The sequence below is a fragment of the Pseudophryne corroboree genome, chromosome 1, assembly GCF_028390025.1.
Source record: "Pseudophryne corroboree isolate aPseCor3 chromosome 1, aPseCor3.hap2, whole genome shotgun sequence".
NCBI classification, from domain to species: Eukaryota; Metazoa; Chordata; class Amphibia; order Anura; family Myobatrachidae; genus Pseudophryne; species Pseudophryne corroboree.
The window spans coordinates 283,790,020-283,815,850 of NC_086444.1; the positions used below are offsets into that span (position 1 = coordinate 283,790,020).

A 25,831-nucleotide genomic window follows, 5' to 3' on the forward strand; every position below is an offset into this window, starting at 1 on the left:
GCACCTGCGGATAACCCTGTCTCCAAGGACAAGGGTGTCTCTTCTGTGGTGGTTGCAGAGTGCTCATCTATTGGAGGGCCGCAGATTCGGCATACAGGATTGGATCCTGGTGACCACGGACGCCAGCCTGAGAGGCTGGGGAGCAGTCACACAAGGAAGAAACTTCCAGGGAGTATGGACGAGCCTGGAAACGTCTCTTCACATAAACATTCTGGAACTAAGAGCAATATACAATGCTCTAAGCCAGGCAGAACCTCTGCTTCAGGGAAAAACGGTGTTGATCCAGTCGGACAACATCACGGCAGTCGCCCATGTGAACAGACAGGGCGGCACAAGAAGCAGGAGTGCAATGGCAGAAGCTGCAAGGATTCTTCGCTGGGCAGAGAATCATGTGATAGCACTGTCAGCAGTGTTCATCCCGGGAGTGGACAACTGGGAAGCAGACTTCCTCAGCAGACACGATCTTCACCCGGGAGAGTGGGGACTTCATCCAGAAGTCTTCCACTTGCTGGTAACCCGTTGGGAAAGACCAATGGTGGACATGATGGCGTCTCGCTTCAACAAAAAACTGGACAGGTATTGCGCCAGGTCAAGAGATCCGCAGGCAATAGCTGTGGACGCGCTGGTAACGCCTTGGGTGTACCAGTCGGTGTATGTGTTTCCTCCTCTGCCTCTCATACCAAAAGTATTGAGAATTATACGGCAAAGAGGCGTAAGGACGATACTAGTGGTTCCGGATTGGCCAAGAAGGACTTGGTACCCGGAACTTCAAGAGATGATCACGGAAGATCCGTGGCCTCTACCTCTAAGGAGGGACTTGCTTCAGCAGGGTCCCTGTCTGTTTCAAGACTTACCGCGGCTGCGTTTGACGGCATGGCGGTTGAACGCCGGATCCTAAAGGAAAAAGGCATGCCGGAAGAAGTCATTCCTACTTTGATTAAAGCAAGGAAGGAAGTAACCGTGCAACATTATCACCGAATTTGGCGAAAATATGTTGCGTGGTGCGAAGATCGGAGTGCTCCGACGGAGGAATTTCAACTGGGTCGATTCCTACATTTCCTGCAATCAGGATTGTCTATGGGTCTCAAATTGGGATCTATTAAGGTTCAAATTTCGGCCCTGTCGATTTTCTTTCAAAAAGAATTGGCTTCAGTCCCTGAAGTCCAGACCTTTGTTAAGGGAGTGCTACATATACAGCCTCCTGTGGTGCCTCCAGTGGCACCGTGGGATCTCAATGTGGTTTTGGACTTTCTAAAATCTCATTGGTTTGAACCACTAAAGAAGGTGGATTTGAAATGTCTCACATGGAAAGTGACCATGCTTCTAGCCCTGGCTTCGGCCAGGAGAGTGTCAGAACTGGCAGCTTTATCTTACAAAAGCCCATATCTGATTTTCCATTCGGACAGGGCAGAACTGCGGACTCGTCCGCATTTTCTCCCTAAGGTGGTGTCAGCATTTCATCTGAACCAGCCTATTGTAGTGCCTGCGGCTACAAGTGACTTGGAGGACTCCAAGTTACTGGACGTTGTCAGAGCATTAAAAATATATATTGCAAGGACAGCTGGAGTCAGAAAATCTGACTCGTTGTTTATATTGTATGCACCCAACAAGATGGGTGCTCCTGCGTCTAAGCAGACGATTGCTCGTTGGATCTGTAGCACAATCCAACTTGCACATTCTGTGGCAGGCCTGCCACAGCCTAAATCTGTAAAGGCCCACTCCACAAGGAAGGTGGGCTCATCTTGGGCGGCTGCCCGAGGGGTCTCGGCATTACAACTTTGCCGAGCAGCTACGTGGTCAGGGGAGAACACGTTTGTAAAATTTTACAAATTTGATATTCTGGCTAAGGAGGACCTGGAGTTCTCTCATTCGGTGCTGCAGAGTCATCCGCACTCTCCCGCCCGTTTGGGAGCTTTGGTATAATCCCCATGGTCCTTTCAGGAACCCCAGCATCCACTAGGACGATAGAGAAAATAAGATTTTACTTACCGATAAATCTATTTCTCGGAGTCCGTAGTGGATGCTGGGCGCCCATCCCAAGTGCGGATTATCTGCAATAATTGTACATAGTTATTGTTAACTAATTCGGGTTATTGTTGAAGGAAGCCATCTTTCAGAGGCTCCGCTGTTATCATACTGTTAACTGGGTTTAGATCACAAGTTGTACGGTGTGATTGGTGTGGCTGGTATGAGTCTTACCCGGGATTCAAAATCCTCCCTTATTGTGTACGCTCGTCCGGGCACAGTACCTAACTGGAGTCTGGAGGAGGGTCATAGGGGGAGGAGCCAGTGCACACCACCTGATCTGGAAAAGCTTTACTTTTTGTGCCCTGTCTCCTGCGAGCCGCTATTCCCCATGGTCCTTTCAGGAACCCCAGCATCCACTACGGACTCCGAGAAATAGATTTATCGGTAAGTAAAATCTTATTTTTTTCCAGCAGTACTACAAGTCCCAGCAAGCCTCCCCCGCAAGCTGGTACTTGGAGAACCACAAGTACCAGCATGCGGGAGAAAAACGGGCCCGCTGGTACCTGTAGTACTACTGGGGAAAAAATACCCAAATAAAAACAGGACACACACACCGTCGACAGTAAAACTTTATTTCATACGTCGACACACACATACTTACCTATGTTCACACGCCGACATCGGTCCTCTTCTCCATGTAGAATCCACGGATACCTGAAAAGAAAAGTTCAATATACTCACCTCAGCCATGGTCCAGAGATACATCCACGTACTTGGCAAAAAAACAAAGCGAACACCCGCTCCATGCCGGACTGAAAGGGGTCCCATGCTGACACATGAGACCCCTTTCCACGAATGAGACCTGTCAGTGACAGCTGTCACATAAAGGTCTCTAAAGCCAATCAGGAAGCGCAACTTCGTTGTGCTCACCTGATTGGCTGTGCGCTGTCTGAACTCAGACAGCGCATCGCACAGCTCCGTCCATTATATTCAATGGTGGGAACTTAGCGGCTAGCGGTGAGGTCACCCGCCGGTCAGCCGCTGACCGCGGGTTAACCCCCCCGCTACCCGCAAAGTTCCCACCATTGAAAGTAATGGAGCGGCTTTGCGATGCGCTGTCACAGCACATACAGCGCACAGCCAATCAGGTGAGCGCCACGGAAGTAGCGCTTCCTGATTGGCTGAAGGGACTTCAGTGACAGGAGTCACGTGATGTCCCGGCATTCGGGAGAAAGGTGTCTGATGTGAAAGCATGGGACCCCTTTCTTAGTCCGGTGGATCGGTGTTCGTTTTTTTTTTTTGCCAAGTACGTGGATTATCTCTGGACCTGTATTTACCTCTGGACGCTGGAAGGTGAGTATAATTTTTTCACAGGTACCTCGGATCGTCGGAGACCGTGGCAGTCGGCGTGTCAACATAGGTAAGTATGTGTGTGTCGGTAGTGTGTAATAAAGTTTTACTATCAAGGTGTGTGTGTACTGTTTTTATTTGGGTATTTTTTTTCCAGTAGTACTACAGGTACCAGCGGGCCCGTTTTTCTCCCGCATGCTGGTACTTGTGGTTCTCCAAGTACCAGCTTGCGGGGGAGGCTTGCTGGGACTTGTAGTACTACTGGAAAAAACAATATCTTTTTATTATCACAAAAGGCTATCAGCCCCCCCATCCGCAGCCCATTGGATGGGGGGGGACAGCCTCGGGCTTCACCCCTGGCCCTGGGGGGGGGGGGACCCCTTGATTGTAGGGGTCCCCACTCCCCCAGGGTACCCCGGCCAGGGGTGACTAGTTGGATATTTAATGCCACGGCCGCAGGGCACGGCATAAAAGTGACCCCCGGCTGTGGCATTATCTGTCCAGCTAGTGGAGCCCGATGCTGGTGTTAAAAATACGGGGGACCCCTACTCTTTTTGTCCCCCGTATTTTTGGCACCAGCACCAGGCGCAGAGCCCGGTGCTGGTTTTAAAAATACGGGGGATCCCTGCCCAATTTTTCCCCTGCATTTTTAGAACCAGGACCAGCTCGAAGAGCCCGAGGCTGGTTATGCTTTGGAGGGGGGACCCCACGCCATTTTTTTTTCCGGGGTTTTCCCGTTTTTTCTTGTTTTTTTTAAATCACAGCAAAATCCGCCAAATCGGCCGATTTTCGCCCGCGATTCTGGCAAACCCGTTTTTCATTGAATATGGTGAATTCCGGCAGCCACCTGCCGGAATTCACCTGGCGAATTGAGTCGAATTAAAAAACGGCGAAAAATTGCCGCGATTCGCCGTGAATTGCATATACCCCAAAAGAAGATAAAACAAAAAAAGGTTTGGAGCCTGTTTAAAGCTTTGCAGAGAGGTGGGAGTTTTATAAGGAAAAATACTTTGTTGCAGAAGTGAAATCCTGTAAACTGAAGTGGGAGGAGAAATCAGATGGGAAGTGAGTTGGCGATTGTTGGCAGAGTAAAGTGGATGGGCGCAAGTATGGAAGGATATGTCAAGCAGGAAAACAATGGGTAACTGTTTTATAGGTGAGTGTGTGGTGTTTGGAATGGGCACTGTAGGGGATAAAATCCAATATAGTGCCGTGCGAAGAACAAAGATAGAAGCAGAGCAGTTGGCCAGAAAAATGAACTGCACAGCAGCATTAAGGGGTCTATTCATGAAGCTGTGAAAAGTGAGCCAGTTGAGAAGTTGCCCATGGCAACCAATCAGCATTGAAGTAACATTTTTAATTTGCATACTATACAGTTGTACGGAGCAGCTGATTGGTTGCCATGGGCATCTTCTCCACAGGCTCACTTCTCTACTCTTTTCATAGACCCCTAAGAATGGATTGGTGTGGATAGAAGTGGGAGTCAGGAAAGCTAGATAATTGGAGGTTGCAATAGTCCAGGCGAGAGATGACCAGTGATTGGATGAGGGTCTTCATTATCTCCAGGGTAACAAATAGAAAAGTGGACTAGTTAAGAAGTTGCCCATAGCAATCAGCGTCTCGTCTTTCTATAAAATTTTATAAAATGTTGGGTAGAAGCAGATTGGTTGATTTGGGCAACCTTTCCACTCTTTAGAAGGCAAGGTACAACTTCCCCAAAGGTACTAATCCTGGAAATATTGTGAAGATGGAAGCAACAAGAATGGGAGAGGGCCTGAATGTCAGGTTTGAAGAAGTAGACCGAGTCCAGGGACTCTGGAGGCTGGGAAGACCATGAGATCAGTCTTAAGGTCCATACACTCGGTGAGATTCGGGCTATGCCCGATTCTCACTATGCGACAGGGACCAGGTCGGCACATGGTCAGTATCGCAAGCACACTCAATATGTGCTTGCGATTCTGATTAATGGTGTGTACACACTGAGATTTTTCTTATGATTTTGACTATATAGTCATAATCGTAAGAAAAGTTAGTGCAGATCGCAAGGTGAAAGTCACCTTGTGATCCCGATTCAATGCCGATGCGCGGTCCCGCGTGGTCGGCATCGCAATAATAGATAGTCAAAATTGACACTTAGCCAAAATCACACATACAGATGGGTCCACGGTTCTCTTGACTAGTTTTCTGCGCCTAGGCACAACATGACTTATTAGCATAAACCCTTCATCTATTGTTCTCAGCTGCAATACAATACAAAAAACAATACAGCAGGGGATTAAGTCATTACAGCAGGGGATTAAGTCCGACTGGCCAGTATCAGTTAATACTATTAAAGGTCAAGATAATCGTGGACCCATCTGTAGTCAGAATCGCAAGCACATATTGAGTGTGCTTGCGATACTGACTATGTGCCGACCTGGCCCCTGTCACATAGCCCGAATCTCACCGTGTGTATGGGCCTTTAAACTTGTTTAGTTTAAGTAAACAGTGGAGCATCCGGGAGGAAGTAGCAGAGACAGCTGGGGACATGAGGGAGCTAGAGGTGGAGGTTTGAGTATTACCAGCATAGAGATTATATCGGAGTCTGAAAAAGCAGATGAGCTGACCATGCATGGTATGAAGTTTAAAGGGAAAAAAAAGAAGGGGAGCTTTCACAGAGCCCAGAGGGATGCCAGCAGTTAGTGGCAGAGGTGGAGTGGTGAGAAGAAACATAGAGAATGGAGAGGTAGAAGGATAACCAGAAGAGAAACATAGAATTTGATGACAGATGAAAACCACTTGGCCCATCGAGTCTGCCCCCCCCCCCCTTTTTTTTTTTTTATCCTTTAGGCAATCCCAACCCTTTTTGAACCTTAATTATTTGTAAGGATATTCATATGCCTATCCCAAGCATGTTTAAATTGCTCTGCAGTCTTAGGGGTATATGCAATTGCGGTCGAAAATGTCGAAAAACGGGACATTTTCGCCAAAAAAAAAAAATCGACAATGCAATTCAGTACTTTTCGTTAAAAAAACGGACTTTCCAAATTCGACTTTTTGAAATTCGACATTTGACAAATTCGACATTTCTGCAATGGTACAAATGCGGCATTTCGACAAAAGTATATTCAATTGAAGATTGTAAATTCGACAACAGTGCTTTTAGACAGTAAATCGTCATTTTCAATCCGCCTCACTTTGCTGGCGGAATCTAATAAAAAAATTTAAAAACATGTTTTTTTTGTGTTTTTTTATTGGTAATAGCATATCTATTTATATTAGAAGGGATTAGGTACTTGGTTTGTCTATTTAGGAGACACAAGTATTTTTTATATATTTTTTTTTTTTTTAAATATTTTTTGTGTGGAATGGGTTAAAGATCAGAAAAAAAATGCGTGGGGTCCCCCCTCCTAAGCATAACCAGCCTCGGGCTCTTTGAGCCGGTCCTGGTTGTAAAAATACGTGGGGGGATCCCCCGTATTTTTAGAACCAGCACCAGGCTCTGCGTCCGGTCCTGGTGCCAAAAATACGTGGGACAAAAAGCGTAGGGGTCCCCCGTATTTTTGGAACCAGCACTGGGCTCCACTAGCTGGGGAGATAATGCCACAGCCGGGGGACTCTTTGATATCTGTCCCTGCGGCCGTGCCATTAAAACCCCAACTAGTCACACCTGGCCGGGGTACCCTGGAGGAGTGGGGATCCCTTCAATCAAGGGGTCCCCCCCTCCAGCAACCCAAGGGCCAGGGGTGAAGCCCCGAGGCTGTCCCCCCCCATCCGTGGGTTGCGGATGGGAGTCTGATAGCCTTTTGTGAAATGAAAGAATATTGTTTTTTGCAGCAGAACTACAAGTCCCAGCAAGCCTCCCCCGCAAGCTGGTACTTGGAGAACCACAAGTACCAGCATGCGGGGGGGAAACGGGCCCGCTGGTACCTGTAGTTCTACTGCAAAAAAATACACAAATAAAAACAGGACACGCACACCTTGAAAGTACAACTTTATTACATGCATGTCGACACACACTCATACTTACCTATGTTGACACGACATTCGCTCCACTTGTCCAAGTAGAATCCACGGGGTGTACCTGAAAATAAAATTATACTCCCCTAAATCCAGTGTCCAGTGATATTTGTAATCCACGTACTTGGCAAAATAAAAAAACGCATTTACCTGATCCACACGGACTGAAAGGGGGGGTCCCATGTTTACACATGGGACCCCTTTCCCCGAATGCTGAGACGCCCTGTGACTTCTGTCACAGAAGGTCCCTTCAGGCAATCAGGTAGCGCCACGTCCTGGCACTCTCCTGGTTCCCTATGCGCGTCTGAGCTGACAGACAGCGCATCGCACAGCACCTCCATTATCTTCAATGGTGGGAACTTTGCGGTCAGCGGTGGGGTTACCCGCGGTCAGCGGCTGACCGCAGGTGACCTCTCCGCTGACCGCAAAGTTCCCACCATTGAAGATAATGGAGGGGGCTGTGCGATGCGCGTCTTACAGCTCCAACGCGCATACAGCCAATCAGGAGAGTGCCACGACGTGGCGCTCCCTGGTTGGCTGAAGGGACCTCTGTGACAGCAGTCATGGGGGGTCTGCATTCGGGGAAAGGGGTCCCATGTGTAAACATGGGACCCCTTTCAGTCCGCTGGATCGGCTATGCGTTTTTTTTTGGTTTTTTTTGCCAAGTACGAGGATTACAATAAAAGAACCGGACACTGGATCAGGTGAGTATATAATTTCATTTTCAGGTACCCCGGACGTCGACAGACGGAGACGTGGCCAGAGACGGCGTGTCAACATAGGTAAGTATGTATGTGTCGGCATGTATGTAATAAAGTTTTACTTTTCAAGGTGTGTGTGTCCTGTTTTTATTTGGGTATTTTTTTTGCAGAAGAACTACAGGTACCAGTGGGCCCGTTTCCCCCCCGCATGCTGGTACTTGTGGTTCTCCAAGTACCAGCTTGCGGGGGAGGCTTGCTGGGACTTGTAGTTCTTCTGCAAAAAAACAATATTCTTTCCTTTTTACACATGGCTATCAGCCCCCCATCCGCAGCCCTTGGATGGGGGGGGACAGCCTCGGGCTTCACCCCTGGCCCTTGGGTGGCTGGGGGGGGGCCCCTTGATTGAAGGGGTCCCCACTCCTCCAGGGTACCCCGGCCAGGGGTGACTAGTTGGATATTTAATGCCACGGCCGCAGGGAGCGGTATAAAAGTGTCCCCCGGCTGTGGCATTATCTGTCCAGCTAGTGGAGCCCGGTGCTGGTACAAAAAATACGGGGGACCCCTACGCTATTTGTCCCCCGTATTTATTGCACCAGGACCAGGCGCAGATCCCCTGTCATTTTTTTTTCCTGTATTTTGGCAACCAGGACCGGCTCAAAGAGCCCGAGGCTGGTTATGCTTAGATGGGGGGACCCCACGCAAAAAAATTTCGGGTCTTTTACCGTTTAAAAAAAAAAAAAAAAATCTCATCAAAATCCGTCAATTCAGCCGTTTTTCGACAGCGGGACTATTCGAATCCGTTTTTTATTGAATATGGTGGGTGCCGGAATTCGACAGTCGAATTGTGTCGAATTTAAAAACGGGCGAAAAAGTGCCGCAATTCGCCCGGAATTGCATATACCCCTTAGCCTCTACCATCTCTGATGGGAGGCTATCCACTTATCCACTACCCTTTCTGTGAAGTAATTTTTCCTTAAATTTCCCCTGAACCTCCCCCCTTCCCCCTCCAGTCTCAGTGTATGTCCTCGAGTTCTAATACTGATCTTCCTTTGAAGAATGTTTCCCTCCTGAATTTAAGACCCTTGATATATTTGAAAGTTTCATGTCCCCCTTTTCTCCTACAAACTATACATGTTAAGATCTTTTAGCCTTTCCGGGTAAGTTTTGTGATGTAGGCCATGCACCATTTTAGTTGCCCTTCTTTGTACACACTCTAATGTGTTTATATCCTTCTGGAGATATGGGCCCTCATTCCGAGTTGATCGCTAGCTGCTTTCGTTCGCAACGCGGCGATTAGTTGAAAAAGCTGCACTTCTGCGCATGCGTATGGTGCGCACTGCGCACGTGCATCGTACTTTCACACAAAACTATGCAGTTTCACACAAGGTCTAGCGACGCTTTTCAATCGCAGTGCTGATCGGTGAGTGATTGACAGGAAGTGGGTGTTTCTGGGCGGAAACTGAGCGTTTTCGGGGAGTGTGTGTAAAAACGCAGTCGTGCCCGATAACGCAGGAGTGGCTGGGGAAACGGGGGAGTGGCTGGCCGAACGCAGGGCGCGTTTGTGACGTCAAAACAGGAACTGAACAGTCTGAAGTCATCGCTAGCTAGGAGTAAGTTTCGAGCTGCTCAGAAACTGCACAATCTTTTTTTTGTAGCAGTGCTGCGATCCTTTCGTTCGCACTTCTGCTAAGCTAAGATACACTCCCAGAGGGTGGCGGCTTAGCGTTTGCACTGCTGCTAAAAACAGCTAGCGAGTGATCAATTTGGAATGAAGTCCATGGTCTCCAGAACTGGACACAGTATTCCAGATGGGGCCGTACCAATGACCTATACAGTGGCATTATCACTTCTTTTTTCCTGCTACCGATTCCTCTCCCTATGCAACCAAGCATCTGACTTGCCTTTCTCATTGCTTTGTTGCATTGCTTTCCTGCCTTCAAGTCACTTGAAATAGTGACTCCTAAATCCCTTTCCTCCTCAGTAGTTTCCATTATAGTACTCTTGATACTATATTTAGCCTTTGGGTTTTTGAGACCAAAGTGTATGATTTTGCATTTTTTAGCATTAAACTGTAGATGCCACGTTCTTAACCATTTCTCAAGCCTACCTAGGTCATCAATCATTTGTTTTACCCCTCCTGGTGTGTCTACCTGTTGCATATCTTTGTATCATTTGCAAAAAGGCATACTTTCCCTTCAATACCATTTGCAATGTCACCAACAAAGATATTAAAGAGAACTGGACCAAGTACAGATCCCTGGGGTATTCCACTGGTAACATTTTCCTCCATAGATTGCACTGCATTTACTACAACTTTCTGTTTCCTATCCTGCAACCATGTTCTTATCCATTTAACTGTTTTATAATCCACCCCCTTGCTTTCAAGTTTATTTAGCAGTCTGCGATGTGGGACAGTGCCAAATGCCTTACTAAAGTCTAGATATGCTACATCTACAGCTCCCCCTTGATCTATTATTTTTGTCAGAGTCAAAAAAGTCAATAAGATTTGTTTGGCATGATCTCCCACCAGTAAATCCATGCTGTTTTGGATCCTGTAAGTTGTTTGATTTAAGATATTCCACAACTCTTTATTTTAATAGTTTTTCCATTACTACTGATGTAAGGCTTGCTGGTCTGTAGTTACTTGCTTCTTCCTTGCTTCCACTTTTGTGCAGTGGTAACTACATTTGCTCTTTTCCAGTCCTCTGGAATGGCACCTGTATTTAGTGACTGGTTAAATAATTCTGTTAAAGGTGTAACTAGTACATCTTTTAGCTCTTTGAGTATCCTGGGGTGTATCCTATCTGTCCCCATTGATTTATCCACTTTTAGTTTTGAAAGTTCTGTTAGGACCTTCTCCTCTGTAAATGTACTTTCATCTACCTTATTTTTATGAATGTCCTTGCAACTTAACTGTGGCCCCTTCCCTTCTCCTTCTGTAGTAAATACTGTGCAAAAATAATTATTTAGGCGATCTGCTATTGCCTTGTCTCCCTCCACCAAATGCTCACTCTCTGTCTTAAGTCTTATTATTCCTCCATTTGATTTTCTCCTTTCACTTATATACTTAAAAAAAAGTTTTGCTCCATTTATTTACTGACTGGGCCATTTTCTCCTCAGCTTCTGCCTTTGCACGTCTGATCCCTTTCTTAGCATCCTTCCGTCTGTCAAGATACACCTCTTTGTTGTTATTATTTTGAGTCTGTCTGTATTTCCTAAAAGCCATCTTTTTTGCTTTCACATTAGTTGATACTTCTTTTGTGAACCACACTGGCTTCCTTTTCCTGGTGCTTTTCCTAACCCTCTTGATACAAAGGTCTGTTGCCCTTAGTATTGCACTTTTCAGTTTTTCCCACCTCTCCTGAACTCCTTCCAAGTTCCTCCAGTCCGCTAATGAATCACTTTAACATCTCCCCATTTTTGCAAAGTCAGCATTACTAAAATCCAACACCATTGTTTTTGTGTGACAGGAGTTGGATCCTGTCTTTATACTAAACCATACTGCTTGATGATCACTGGATCCCAGGTGCTCACCCACAGATAGGTCGGCTATCCTGTCACCATTTGTAAGAATTAAATCTAATATTGAGTCTTTGCGAGTGGGCTCCACCACCAATTACTTGAGAGATGCTCCCTGTAGGGAATTTAGAAATTTCCAACTTGTAGCTGAACTTGTGAAAGACCCCTCCCAATTTACATCCGGTAAATTAAAGTCTCCCATGATTATAACTTCTCCTTTTAAAGCCATTTTAGTGATGTCCAACAATAGGTTCATGTCCAAATCCTGCCCCTGACCTGGTGGTCTATAGATCACCCCAATGCGACTAATGTCCTTCTCCGCGGTTCTATGGTGACCCAAGGGACCTCGGTTTTATCTTCAATATTTTGTATTAAAGTAGCATTTATGCTTTTTTTTTCACATACATTGCTACCCCTCCTCCTATTCTTCCCATTCTATCCTTCCTAAATAAATTGTATCCTGGTACAGCTATATGTCACAGTCATGATTCTCATTGCACCATGACTCTGTAATTGTCACAAATTCCAGGTTATCCCTTGTCATTATCGCAATTAGCTCTGGAATATTGTCTCCTAAGCTCCTAGCATTTGCGCACACAGCTTTAACAATTTTGGCTGTGCATCTGTTATTAGTAGCCATGTCCAGACAGTACAAAATAAATGACAAGTTTAAAGTTGAAATTACCTGTTTGGTGATGTTGCTCAGTGTTTGTTTTGTTTTTTTTGTTTGTTTATTTTTGTTTTTTTAACTAATCACGAAACAAACTCTGTCCTTTACACCACGACTACACCTCACTAAATGTAAATATGTACACCTGACCACAAATGGCCAAATGATCAAAGGAGGTAAACACCAGACAGCATGAACTATGTTTCACTGAGCAACTTCCCCACACATGCAATGCCAATTACAAGCCAATCATTACATCAAAAAACATACATGAGTTTGCATAAGAGAGAACTGTAGTGAGTAGATTGGGGTTGTCTTTTCATAGTTCAAAAAGACAGATAACATTGGTACAGATGAGAATTCAGATGTTTTTGGTATAAGTTTGAGTAGTTGCAGATGAAGTGGAAAGGTCTTGCAGCGTTCCTAACAAAGATTTAAGTGATAAGTGTCTGGGTTACTCAGACTGGAGTTGTTTGATGTGTAGAGGAATTGGACTCGCATTTGTTTGAAAGCTATCCTTCAGTGGTCCAGACTGTGGGTCCTTCGGTTTACCCTCGGTTTAACGTCGAAATTATGTTTAAAATTGTAATTATCCTTTGAATCAATGGATACAAGCCTCACGGCACAAGCCTTCCTGATGCTCTTTAAGTAATGGGCCAAGCATGTGAACAGACTGATTACACCCAAACTCCAATGAACCCTCCCCCAGCAGTGGCTAGTAATAAAACAGTTTAAAGAAAACAAGCTAACATACCAACCAACTGAGATTTATCAGAGTCATGTCCTCATTCCTATACTCAGGAGATAACATTCCCATTTATCAATAGCCCATCCTGTGCATAAGCAATCTAATATAAAAGCAGATGCCTTATGCCTATAGCAATGCTATAATTCTGATCACCCAATTTGCTAATTAGTATTTCAGTGCAATCAGTAGTGATAATCTGCAGGTCTCATTTTCAGTATACCTAGACAAGTATATATTCACAAGCCATCATTTGGGTGAAATGTTCTGCTGGAGGGTAGTAGCATATTGTTGCGTACACCAAAGGAGTGAAAAATTTGGTGGAGAAGACTGAGTCTGCTGTGTGAACGGCAGCAGAGAGGTCAAGGAGAATGAGTAAAAAGTAAAGGCCCTTAGATTTGGCATCTGGAAAGGTCATTACCCACTTCAGTCTGCTTTCATCCCTTCTGCTCCACTGAAACTGCCTTCACTAAATTGACTAAAGAGGGAGCTGGAGGAAAGAAAGGAGGTAAGGGAGCTGTAGCTAAAACTAACATCTTCTGTAATACAGCAGCAGTCAAATACTAGTCGCATATGCTGCCTATAATGTCGCTTATCTTTTTATTTTTTGGGTTCTAGCAGTGTGTAATAAAAATCCAGGTCAGTGTAGATTTGAAGACATGAATGACACACACACACACACATTGTAATTCTGTGCTGAGTGATGCATTTTACTTAACACATAAATACATTTGTAAATCGAAGACACTTTTTTGGGATCTTAATTCTCCAAATATCAAGTTTGTCTTATGCTGTAGTGTAGTATGATAATGGTAACTGGTGCTGTTTATGGTGTACTCCAATACAGTTACAGCAAATGGCAGATGCTTACCATGTTTTATCATCTATACGCCACATGGCAAATCATAACACACAAATGGCAATCACTGATAGGCCTGAGTAAAGACGTGCTTAATTGTAGCAAAAATGTGATGTCAAAAATAGCTAATAAAAGCTCTTTGTAGTACAATAGCCAATTTATGAAATAACTGAGCAGCAACAAAACTGCAATCCACACAGTGACTGCTATATGTAGGCTGAATTGATGTTCATGAGAATGCAGTCAGTTAATTCAGAGACCAGTGACCTCACTGATGTATGCCATGGTCTAATATTATTCAGTTACTGGTTGCTAGTGAACTAGTTGTATCTTCGGACTGTTGTTCACACAGCTACTGATTTTGCTGAATACTTGTGTACTTTTTAAGATAGGTGAATAACAGTAGAAAGAGAACATAGACAACCAAATGTGACAATAGCTCAGTGCAATAGCCAAAGACTCCAAATAATTGTAAGCATCTTCTCTCTCTTAAAAGAAGCTCAGCATTTTTATATGCAGATCCATGCAGACATGGACTAAGGTTTAACTGTATTGGGACAATTCAATTACAAATAAAGCGCAAGCAGAAATCAACTGTCAGACATGTCCCTCTAAGCCACCTTAACCGTTTCCATTGGAACTTGCTGGTAATTCGTTCATCTAAATGTTTACAATTTCTTATAATGACTGTTTATATTTTTCCTTTTTATTGTTATTAGTATTATGTTGCAGTGTTTCCATTTTGGTGGTAATTTTTGTTATTTTGAAGCTTGAGTTTACATTTCAGGTGTATAGAGGTATTATTTTGTCAAAATAGCTAACATAGTCAATATGAGAATGAATAACCTAGTAATTTTGTAAAAACATTTTTTGTCCCCCTCTTTTTAGGCAAAGGTGGCTGCAGCGGATGAAAGGAGATTTCAGCAACAGATCGTAGCCCAACAAAAGAAAGACTTAACATCCTTCTTAGAAAGTCAGAAAAAGCAGTACAAGATTTGCAAGGAAAAGATTAAAGAGGCATGTGCAGCACTACATTTGACTCTGGGAAGCTTCACCAGGATGTTTAGAAACGAATTCTTGAGCAGTTCTTCAGCCCACTGCTTTTGGAGCTAACTCTGCCCTCTCTGGGTTGAAGGGCTCCTCTTATGGGCCTACTCTTCCTCTGTAAATTTCTTCTGTTCCGCATATCATTTGATTTTAACAATTCACAAGATATAAGATATGGTTAGATATAACCAATGAATACAGGCTCACCAACTGGACATGTAGATAATATTTGCATCCTACAGTTGGTTTAGGTGATTGGTGACCCTACTGCTTGATTTGTTCACCCTGTGTAGTAAAGCAGAAACCAGAATATACTGCAGCACTGATGTACAGATATGTTTTCATCCATCTAGTTTCAATACACCATGCACCGCGAGATCCCTGGTGTGAGTTGGCAGTTCTAGGGCAGCTCTGCTAACGTCGGACATCTTTTCTTGCCAAAATGCTTTTTATTTGCATTGCTATGGAAAAACTGAAATGTAGCATTTTGTATGGATACAACAGTAATCGCACAAAGAATATGGGCATGCTGCATATCATTTTAATCAGCAGAGTCTGCTTTTCTAGCAATGTGAATAAAATGCATTTAAAGGGAAAAATGCACAAAGACGCCCAGCGTTGGTAAACGCAGTCAAGACTAGGCGCAACTAGAAGAGCTGCTTAACGTGATTGCAGCAACGTAGGAGGACACATCTGTAAGAACAAGTTGGTTCTGCTGGGCAAGAATTACATGCAATCCGTTTTGAATACTCGACGCCAAATGTATTTATTATGTTATTTAATACTTGGGGGGGGGGGGGGGGGGGGGTGTTGCAAATATGAGCTTGTATACTTCAGAAACAACTAAATACCTTTGTAATTTTATTTTATTCTTTTAAATACATGTCACTTGCTGGTCCAAAATGAAAATACACGTGTAAACAGACCTAATTTCAGTCTGCAGTGGAAATTTAAGTTTTCAAGAAAATTTTCCCAGTCGTATTGAATTTGTTAGTTACAAACATTCCGGCACCCTTTATTTGCACATAGTAAAGGCCTCTCTATTTTGTGGGTTTTAACAAGACATGAGGCACTTAACCATCGAATGCATTCTCATAACAAAATGGCTGTCTATACTTGTTATACCTAATGTGTACACTTTGACTTAAAACCAGCAGTACATTTGACAGTTGTTGCAAAACACAGTTGTGGTTTCCCACTTTAGAGTGTGACAACAGCAAAAACCTTATATCGGAGTCATATATAGAAGTGTGAAGAAGATAAAGCTACTAGTCTGGAGTTAATCACGTTTACAGCCTTTAGTGTTCCTTCAGGAGAGAACAAGAAAGTACATTTTAAAGAATAACTATGAAACAGATGCTCTTGCAAAGCTCTAGTCAAATATTTTCATATTATTACATAGTAAATAAAGTATTATTGAACACAGCAACTTACAAGTGATTCAAAGACCAGTTCACTCACCCAACTCTGTAACAAAAATCGTAGCATATCCAAAAAATTTCTTTTCTCAATATATTGTTCCTTTTAACCTCAGCTTGTAGCAGGCCGGCCTGTGTCACTGACTGGTTGGTTGTTTTCTGCATCCAGGAGATGAATGAGGACCACAGCACGCCCAAGAAAGAAAAACAGGAACGCATATCAAAGCATAAAGAGAACCTCCAGCACACTCAGGCTGAGGAGGAAGCTCAACTCCTTAGCCAGCAGAGACTGTACTATGAGAAAAACTGCCGACTCTTCAAGAGGAAGATAATGATTAAAAGGCATGAAGTTGAGCAGCAGCACATACGTGAGGTATAATTTTGCATTTGCTTTATTTATTTTACCGTATAGTGCATATTTTTTAGTAGTCTTAATGGGGTCGATTCTATTCGGCAACTAATGAATAGCGCCGGGAATTAGCTCCCGACGCTATTCAATTCAGCAACTAGTTACGTCGGCGATGGCCCGTTCTCGCCGACAAAACAGGTTGAATTGTCGGGAGAACGGGCATTCTCCGACTTAACTCCCCGGCGCGAGGCTGATTCCCGACAGAATCAGCCTCGCGCCGGCCGCGAGGCAGCACTTTTGTCGGGTTTCTCTTCTCATCCCCCGGGGATGAGAGAAGAATTCCCGACAATTGCGGGTAACTAGCGGCTGAATTGAATAGCGTCGGGAGCTAATTCCCGGCGCTATTCATAAGTTGCCGAATTGAATTGACCCCAATGTGTACAGTGGTAATGATTTACCTGATATGTGCTTAGCATATAAATTATCTGCATGCAGTTTTTCTGCCCAACAATATGTAAGGCAAATGGCTTAATTAAAATTGGCGCAGATTTATTTATTTTTGTGTATGTGTTTCTCTCAAAAGTGCAATAAGCAATAGTGATTTTATTTTTCCTCTCCAGCTAATTGTTTTCATGCGTCTTTATACGTCTGCCATAGTCAAAGTAGATAAGCCAGTGTGCTACGGCAGTGATGGGGAACCTTGACACTCCAGCTGCTGTTGAACTACATATCCCAGCATACCCTGCTACAGTTTTGCTATTTGGCTATGCTAAAACTAACAGGGCATGCTGGGATGTGTAGTTTAACAACAGCTGGAGTGCCAAGGTCTCACACCACTGTGCTACGGGGTGATAGATTATTGAAGTGGCCTAGATCAGGAATAGTCATTTAATGGCCTACAACAGGATCAGTCAGCAAGTATTTTAGAAAAGTTGTGATTGCGCAATATTAAGTGACACACACCGTTAATATTGGGTTAACTTTCTAGAGTGAAAGCTATCAACATCTCCAAAAAGGAGTGTGCTATAGCACACCCAACATAATGTGAAATGGAATAGTGTAGCTAATTTCGGTAGGACTTAATAGTGCTGGTTATTTTGATTACGTGATGGTGGTGAACATTCACTGGATGTTTTCATCCAGTTTCTAGAACTTATTGCTGTGTTCATTTTGTCTCTAACGTCCTAGTGGATGCTGGGGACTCCGTAAGGACCATGGGGAATAGACGGGCTCCGCAGGAGACATGGGCACTTTAAGAAAGAATTTAGATTCTGGTGTGCTCTGGCTCCTCCCTCTATGTCCCTCCTCCAGACCTCAGTTTGAATCTGTGCCCGGACGAGCTGGGTGCTGTTCAGTGAGCTCTCCTGAGCTTGCTGTTAGAAAGTATTTTGTTAGGTTTTTTATTTTCAGGGAGCTCTCCTGGCAACAGACTCCCAGCATCGTGGGACTGAGGGGAGAGAAGCAGCCCTACTCTCTGAAGATAGGTCCTGCTTCTTAGGCTACTGGACACCATTAGCTCCAGAGGGATCGTACACAGGATCTCACCCTCGTAGTCCGATCCCAGAGCCGCGCCGCCGTCCCCCTCGCAGAGCCGGAAGACAGAAGCCGGGTGAGCATAAGATGCAAGAAGACTTCGAAATCGGCAGCAGAAGACTCCAGTCTTCACTGAGGTAGCGCACAGCACTGCAGCTGTGCGCCATTGCTCCCACACACACCTCACATACTCCGGTCACTGTAAGGGTGCAGGGCGCAGGGGGGGGCGCGCCCTGGGCAGCAATTGGGACCTCTTTGGCAAAAGTTTAGCATATATACAGTTGGGCACTCTATATGTGTATGAGCCCCCGCCAAGTAAATGTATATTTAAGCGGGACAGAAGCCCGCCGTCGAGGGGGCGGGGCTTCTTCCTCAGCACTCACCAGCGCCATGTTTTTTCTCCACAGCACAGCTGAGAGGAAGCTCTCCAGCCTCTCCCCTGCAGTTACACGGTAGAAGAGGGTAAAAAGAGAGAGGGGGCACATAATTAAGCGCAAAAATCAATATAAACAGCAGCTACTGGGTTAACATTAAGTTACTGTGTTATTTCTGGGTTAATAGGGCTGGGGTGTGTGCTGGCATACTCTCTCTTTGTCTCTCCAAAGGGCCTTATGGGGGAATTGTCTTCAGATGAGCATTCCCTGAGTGTGTGGTGTGTCGGTACGTGTGTGTCGACATGTCTGAGGTAAAAGGCTCCCCTAAGAAGGAGATGGAGCAAATTTGTGTGTGAGGGGTGTCTCCGTCGACAACGCCGACACTTGTTTGGATATGTGTAATTAAGTGCTAAGGTGAATTTATTGCACAAAAGATTAGAGAACAGACAGGGAATCTACCCATGTCTGTCCCTATGTCGCAGAGACCTTCAGAGTCTCTCAATGCTCACTATCCAGAATAATAGACACTGATATCGACACAGGGACTGACTCCAGTGTCGACTACGATAATGCAAAGTTACAGCCAAAATGGCAGGAAAGTATTCAATATATGATTATTGTAATAAAAGATGATTTGCATATCACTGATGACTCATCTGTCCCTGACACAAGGGTACACATGTTTTTGGGGAAGAAAGCTGAGGTAAATTTCCCTCCTCTCATGAAGAAAAAGAGCGGGAATCTCCAGACAAGAAGCTGCAGCTTCCCACAAAGAATTCTCAGGGAGTATCCTTTCCCTACTAGAGCCAGGATACGATGGGAATCTTCCCCTAGGGTGTCACGTTTGCCCAAAAGGTAGCCCTGACTTAAAAGGTATCCTCAGGGATCCTGCAGATAGCGTGCACATTCTGGTACACTACTCAGACCGGCGATTGTGTCGGCAAGGGTTTATAGCGCTGTAGCAGCGTGGACAGGTACCTTATCAGCAGAGATTGAGACCCTAGTATGTATATATATATATATATATATATATATATATATATATATATATATATATATATATATATATATATACACAGGTTGAGTATCCCATATCCAAATATTCCGAAATACGGAATATTCCGAAATACGGACTTTTTTTGAGTGAGAGTGAGACAGTGAAACCTTTGTTTTTTGATGACTTATGTACACAGACTTTGTTTAATACACAAAGTTATTAAAAATATTGTATTAAATGACCTTCAGGCTGTGTGTATAAGGTGTATATGAAACATAAATGAATTGTGTGAATGTAGACACACTTTGTTTAATGCACAAAGTTATAAAAAATATTGGCTAAAATGACCTTCAGGCTGTGTGTATAAGGTGTATATGCAACATAAATGCATTCTGTGTCCCATCACCATGATATCTCATTATGGTATGCAATTATTCCAAAATACGGAAAAATCCGATATCCAAAATACCTCTGGTCCCAAGCATTTTGGATAAGGGATACTCAACCTGTATGTGTATATATATATATATATATATATATATATATATTAAAGATACTGTCTTAAGAGATATATATATAAAACATGCCCAAAGAGACATTAGTCTACTGGGTTCTAGAGTCAACGCTATGTCGATTTCTGCTTGACGTGTCCTGTAGAATATGCAATGGACAGCTGATGCCGACTTAAGAGGCATATGGAAGGCTGAGGATTGTGTGGAGAAGGGATCTCGGACCTGGTCTCCACAGCTATAGCTGGTAATTCTGATCTTTTGCCTTATATTCCTGCACAGCTTAGGAAAGCGCGACATTATCAAATGCAGCCTTTCAAACACAATGAAGCAAGAAAGTCCGAGGTGCGTCCTTTCTTGCCAGAGGCAGGGGCAGAGGAAAGAACAGCTAGTTCCCAGGAACAGAAGTCCTCCCCGGCCTCTACAAAATCCACTGCATGTCGCTGGGGCTCCACAGGCGGAGCTAGGCCCGGGGGGGCACGTCTTCATAAGTTCAGCCACAAGTGGGTTCACTCCCTGTTGGATCCCTGGGCAATAGATATTGTGTCTCAGGGATAAAAGCTGGACTTTGAGGAGATGCCCGCTCACCGACGGCCCTGCCGGCTTCCCCCCACGAGAGGGAAACAGTGTTAACTGCAATTCACAAATTGTATCTTCAACAGGTGGTGGTCAAGGTTCCCCTCCTTCAACAAGGAGGGGGTTATTATTCGACCATGTTGTAGTCCCAAAACCGGACGGTTCGGTCCGAACCATATTGAATTTAAAATCCCTGAACATATACCTGAAAAGGTTCAAGTTCAAGATGGAATCGCTAAGAGCGGTCATCGCAAGCCTGAAAGTGGGAGATTTTATGGTGTCTCTGGACATAAAGGATGCATACCTTCATGTCCCCAATTATCCACCTCATCAGGCGTACCTCAGATTTGCGGTACAGGGTTGTCATTACCAATTTCAGACGTTGCCGTTTGGTCTCTCCACGGCCCCGAGAATCTTCACCAAGGTAATGGCGGAAATGATGGTGCTCCTGCGGAAGCAAGGTGTCACAATTATCCCGTACTTGGACGATCTCCTCATAAAAGCGAGATCAAGAGAGCAGTTGCTGAACAGCGTATCACTTTCTCTGGAAGTGTAACGGCAACACGGCTGGATTCTATATATTCCAAAGTCGCAGTTGGTTCCTACGGCTCATCTGCCTTTCCTAGGCATGATTCTGGACACAGACCAGAAAAGGGTTTATCTCCCGATAGAGAGAGCTCAGGAGCTCATGACACTGGTCAGGAATCTATTAAAACCAAAACAGGTGTCAGTGCATCACTGCACTCGAGTCCTGGGAAGGATGGTGGCATCATACGAGGCCATTCCCTTCGGCAGGTTCCATGCGAGGACCTTCCAATGGGACTTACTGGACAAGTGGTCCGGATCACATCTTCAGATGCATCGGTTAATCACCCTGTCCCCCAGGGCCAGGGTGTCACTCCTGTGGTGGCTGCAGAGTTCTCATCTTCTAGAGGGACGCAGATTCGGAATTCAGGACTGGGTCCTGGTGACTACGGACGCTAGCCTCCGAGGGTGGGGAGCAGTCACACAGGGAAGAAATTTCCAAGGTCTGTGGTCAAGTCAAGAGACTTGCCTTCACATCAACATCCTGGAACTAAGGGCCGTATACAACGTCCTACGTCAAGCGGAGCACTTGCTTCGCGACCAACTGGTTCTGATTCAGTCAGACAACATCACCGCAGTGGCTCAGGTGAACCGCCAAGGCGGCACAAGGAGCAGAGTGGCGATGGCAGAAGCCACCAGAATTCTTCGCTGGGCGGAGAATCACGTAAGCGCTCTGTCAGCAGTGTTCATCCCGGGAGTGGACAACTGGGAAGCAGACTTCCTCATCAGACACGACCTCCACCCGGGAGAGTGGGGACTTCATCAGGAAGTCTTCACACAGATCACATATCGGTGGGAACTGCCACAGGTGGACCAGATGGCATCCCGCCTCAACAAAAAACTACAGAGGTATTGCGCCAGGTCAAGAGACCCTCAGGCAATAGCGGTAGACGCCCTGGTGACACCGTGGGTGTTCCAGTCGGTCTATGTATTTCCTCCTCTTCCTCTCATTCCCAAGGTGCTGAGGAGAATAAGAAAAGGAGGAGTGAGAACAATCCTCATTGTTCCAGATTGGCCACGAAGGACTTGGTATCCAGATCTGCAAGAAATGCTCACAGAGGACCCGTGGCCTCTTCCTCTAAGACAGGACCTGTTGCAACAGGGGCCCTGTCTGTTCCAAGTATTACCGCGGCTGCGTTTGACGGCATGGCGGTTGAACGCCGGATCCTAGCAGAAAAGGGCATTCCGGACGAGGTCATTCCTACGCTGATAAAGGCTAGGAAGGACGTGACAGCTAAACATTATCACCGTATATAGCGAAAATATGTTTCTTGGTATGAGGCCAGGAATGCTCCTACAGAGGAATTCCAGCTGGGCCGTTTCCTTCACTTCCTACAGTCAGGAGTGAATTTGGGCCTAAAATTGGGCTCCATTAAGGTCCAGTTTCGGCCCTATCCATTTTCTTTCAAAAAGAGTTGGCTTCTCTACCAGAAGTTCAGACGTTTGTAAAGGGAGTGCTGCATATTCAGCCTCCTTTTGTGCCTCCAGTGGCACCTTGAGATCTTAACGTGGTGTTGTGTTTACTGAAATCACACTGGTTTGAACCACTTAAAATGGTGGAGTTAAAATATCTCACGTGGAAGGTGGTCATGCTATTAGCCTTGGCTTCGGCTAGGCGTGTGTCAGATTTAGCGGCTTTGTCACATAAAAGCCGCTTCCATATGGATAGAGCAGAATTGCGGACCCGTCCACAATTTCTGCCAAAAGTGGTGTCATCTTTTCATATAAACCAACCTATTGTGGTGCCTGTGGCTACTCGTGACTTGGAGGATTCCGAGTTACTGGATGTGGTCAGGGCTTTGAAGGTTTATGTAGCCAGAACGGCTAGAGTCAGGAAAACGGAGTCGCTGTTCATCCTGTATGCATCCAACAAGCTGGGTGCTCCTGCTTCAAAGCAAACTATTGCTCGCTGGATCTGTAACACGATTCAACAGGCTCATTCTGCGGCAGGATTGCCGCTGCCAAAAATCAGTTAAAGCCCATTCCACTAGGAAGGTGGGCTCTTCTTGGGCGGCTGCCCGAGGGGTCTCGGCATTACAGCTGTGCCGAGCGGCTAATTGGTCAGGTTCAAACACTTTTGCAAAGTTCTACAAGTTTGATACCCTGGCTGAGGAGGACCTTGTGTTTGCTCATTCGGTGCTGCAGAGTCATCCGCACTCTCCCGCCCGTTTGGGAGCTTTGGTATAATCCCCATGGTCCTTACGGAGTCCCCAGCATCCACTAGGACGTTAGAGAAAATAAGATTTTACTTACCGGTAAATCTATTTCTCGTAATCCGTAGTGGATGCTGGGCGCCCGTCCCAAGTGCGGACTTTCTGCAATACGTGTATATAGTTATTGCTGCAATAAGGGCTATGTTATTGTTGCATCAGGGTTGAACTGATGCTCTGTTGTTGTTCATACTGTTGACTGGGTAAGTTTATCACAAGTTATACGGTGTGATTGGTGTGGCTGGTATGAGTCTTGCCCTGGATTTCCAAAATCCTTTCCTTGTACTGTCAGCTCTTCCGGGCACAGTTTCTCTAACTGAGGTCTGGAGGAGGGACATAGAGGGAGGAGCCAGAGCACACCAGAATCTAAATTCTTTCTTAAAGTGCCCATGTCTCCTGCGGAGCCCGTCTATTCCCCATGGTCCTTACGGAGTGCCCAGCATCCGCTACAGACTACGAGAAATAGATTTACCGGTAAGTAAAATCTTATTTTCTGTCGGCAGGAGCTCAATAAAAAGCGAACCCAGAAAGAAATGGAGCATGCCATGCTAATCCGGCATGACGAGTCCACTCGGGAGCTGGAGTACCGGCAGCTGCACATGTTGCAGAAGCTTCGGATGGACCTTATACGTCTGCAGCATCAAACTGAACTGGAAAACCAGTTAGAATACAACAAGCGCAGGGAAAGGGAGTTGCATCGGAAACATGTGATGGAACTCCGGCAGCAACCCAAGAATCTGAAGGTTTGTTTGCTGTCTAGACAATGGAGTTTCTGTAATTATTTTTACTTGGTAAACCTTTTAATATGATTGTTACTTAACTTCATAGGAGTTTAATAACGCAGTATACTGTCATTATCAAGTTAATCTGTCTAAGGTAACTGAAAAACACTGTAAAGAAATGATAATGGTTTTTGCTCCCTTTTCATATCTTATTTCTGACTTTGTCATGTTTTTACCATCCTCTCCCCTCTTGCCATCTACTATAAGGCTTGGTTTAATTTAAAGTTAAATGTCAACATTAAACGCCAATGTGACAGTTCCCCACTGACCAGATTGATAAAAGAATAGTTTGAATTTACTTGCAGTGATGTTTGAACAATGCATCTGCATTTCTCATGTATTTAGAACCAAAATGACAAGTTACTGCCATCTGTTATGTTGGTGGCATTCATCTCTATAATGGTATGTTCTGTTAATACTGCACTACATTTTTTGTATGTGGTTTACACGCAGAATTTTGCCAGCATTTCCTTGATCACTTGGGTTTATAATCAATTTTTTTTATTTGTATTTTCTTTTCGCACTTCATCCCACATTTGCTAATTACAGCACAGTTCCTGCACTTACAGTTAGCTGGTTCTTCTGATGGCCAAGCATCTTAAGGAGACTGGAATGGCAGAGGAGAGGATCAACTCTTTTCCAATCATAAGCTGGTTACACCTATTTAGCCACATGTCCTATTCTCTGACACAGAGTGATAATTAAGATAACTAACCAAGCTCCTAATTATAAATATTAGTTCACTGCTTTATTGAGTATGCATTCGTAATACATACACACCACCAAAGTACTAACGGAGAGAAAAATAAGAAAATGTTTTTTTAAGAAATAAAAGTCTCACTTTTAATAATATGTAGCTCTCTACTATGTTGATTGCCACTTGAATCAGTCTATCTTATTACATAGGTAATGGAAATGCAGATAAAGAAACAGTTTCAGGACACATGCAAAGTGCAGACAAAGCAGTACAAGGCCCTGAAGAATCACCAGCTGGAGGTATCCCCAAAGTGTGAGCACAAGACAATACTCAAGTCCCTGAAGGACGAGCAGACACGCAAATTGGCTATCCTAGCGGAGCAGTATGAGCAAAGCATCAACGAGATGATGGCCAACCAGGCGGTAAGCATATAAATAAATGTGTCCCATCAGTATGAAGGCATGATATAGTGTCTTGGTACACAAACAAGTCTAGCTTTGTGTAGCATTTGACATGCTTGATATAGATAAGACTGCAGTGTTTTAAGTATGTGACTAGTTATTTTATATCCATTGCTCTTTTAAAGAATTATTTACTAAGGCACTAATGTCAATGTCAGAAGTACGCCAGTAAAGAAGAGGTTTTATAATGTGTTATTAAACAGTCGCTCTTTTGAAGACAAAAAATGAAAGTAGAAATGCTAGATCACTATTCATTGGGTATAAGCCAGCTATCCGAAAGGAATTAGTAATTGTACTGACGTTGGTGCCTTGTACAAAAGTCTCCCTAATAACCATTCTGCATCTTTAATAGTATTGTGTATTTTATGTAAGATATTTTACTGAAGACTTCCAGGTCTCGCTGAAATGCTGAAAAAGACACTAAAGCTGGGTACACACTAGACGATATGTCGTTGGACCAACATATCTGGCACAACGTCTAG

At 44.6% G+C, this 25,831-nt stretch overlaps 1 protein-coding gene across 5 annotated transcripts in view; it reads left to right on the top strand.

Moving 5' to 3' along the window:
• The window catches only part of TAOK3 (TAO kinase 3), a 498,025-nt gene that overhangs the window by 463,132 nt on the left and 9,062 nt on the right, over positions 1–25,831 (top strand). For all 5 annotated transcript variants that reach the window (XM_063964317.1, XM_063964318.1, XM_063964319.1 and 2 more), the window contains 4 exons: positions 14,700–14,828; positions 16,446–16,649; positions 23,913–24,152; positions 25,098–25,310. In XM_063964317.1, the coding sequence (XP_063820387.1) occupies positions 14,700–14,828; positions 16,446–16,649; positions 23,913–24,152; positions 25,098–25,310 (786 nt within the window). The remainder of the gene's footprint in view (positions 1–14,699; positions 14,829–16,445; positions 16,650–23,912; positions 24,153–25,097; positions 25,311–25,831) is intronic.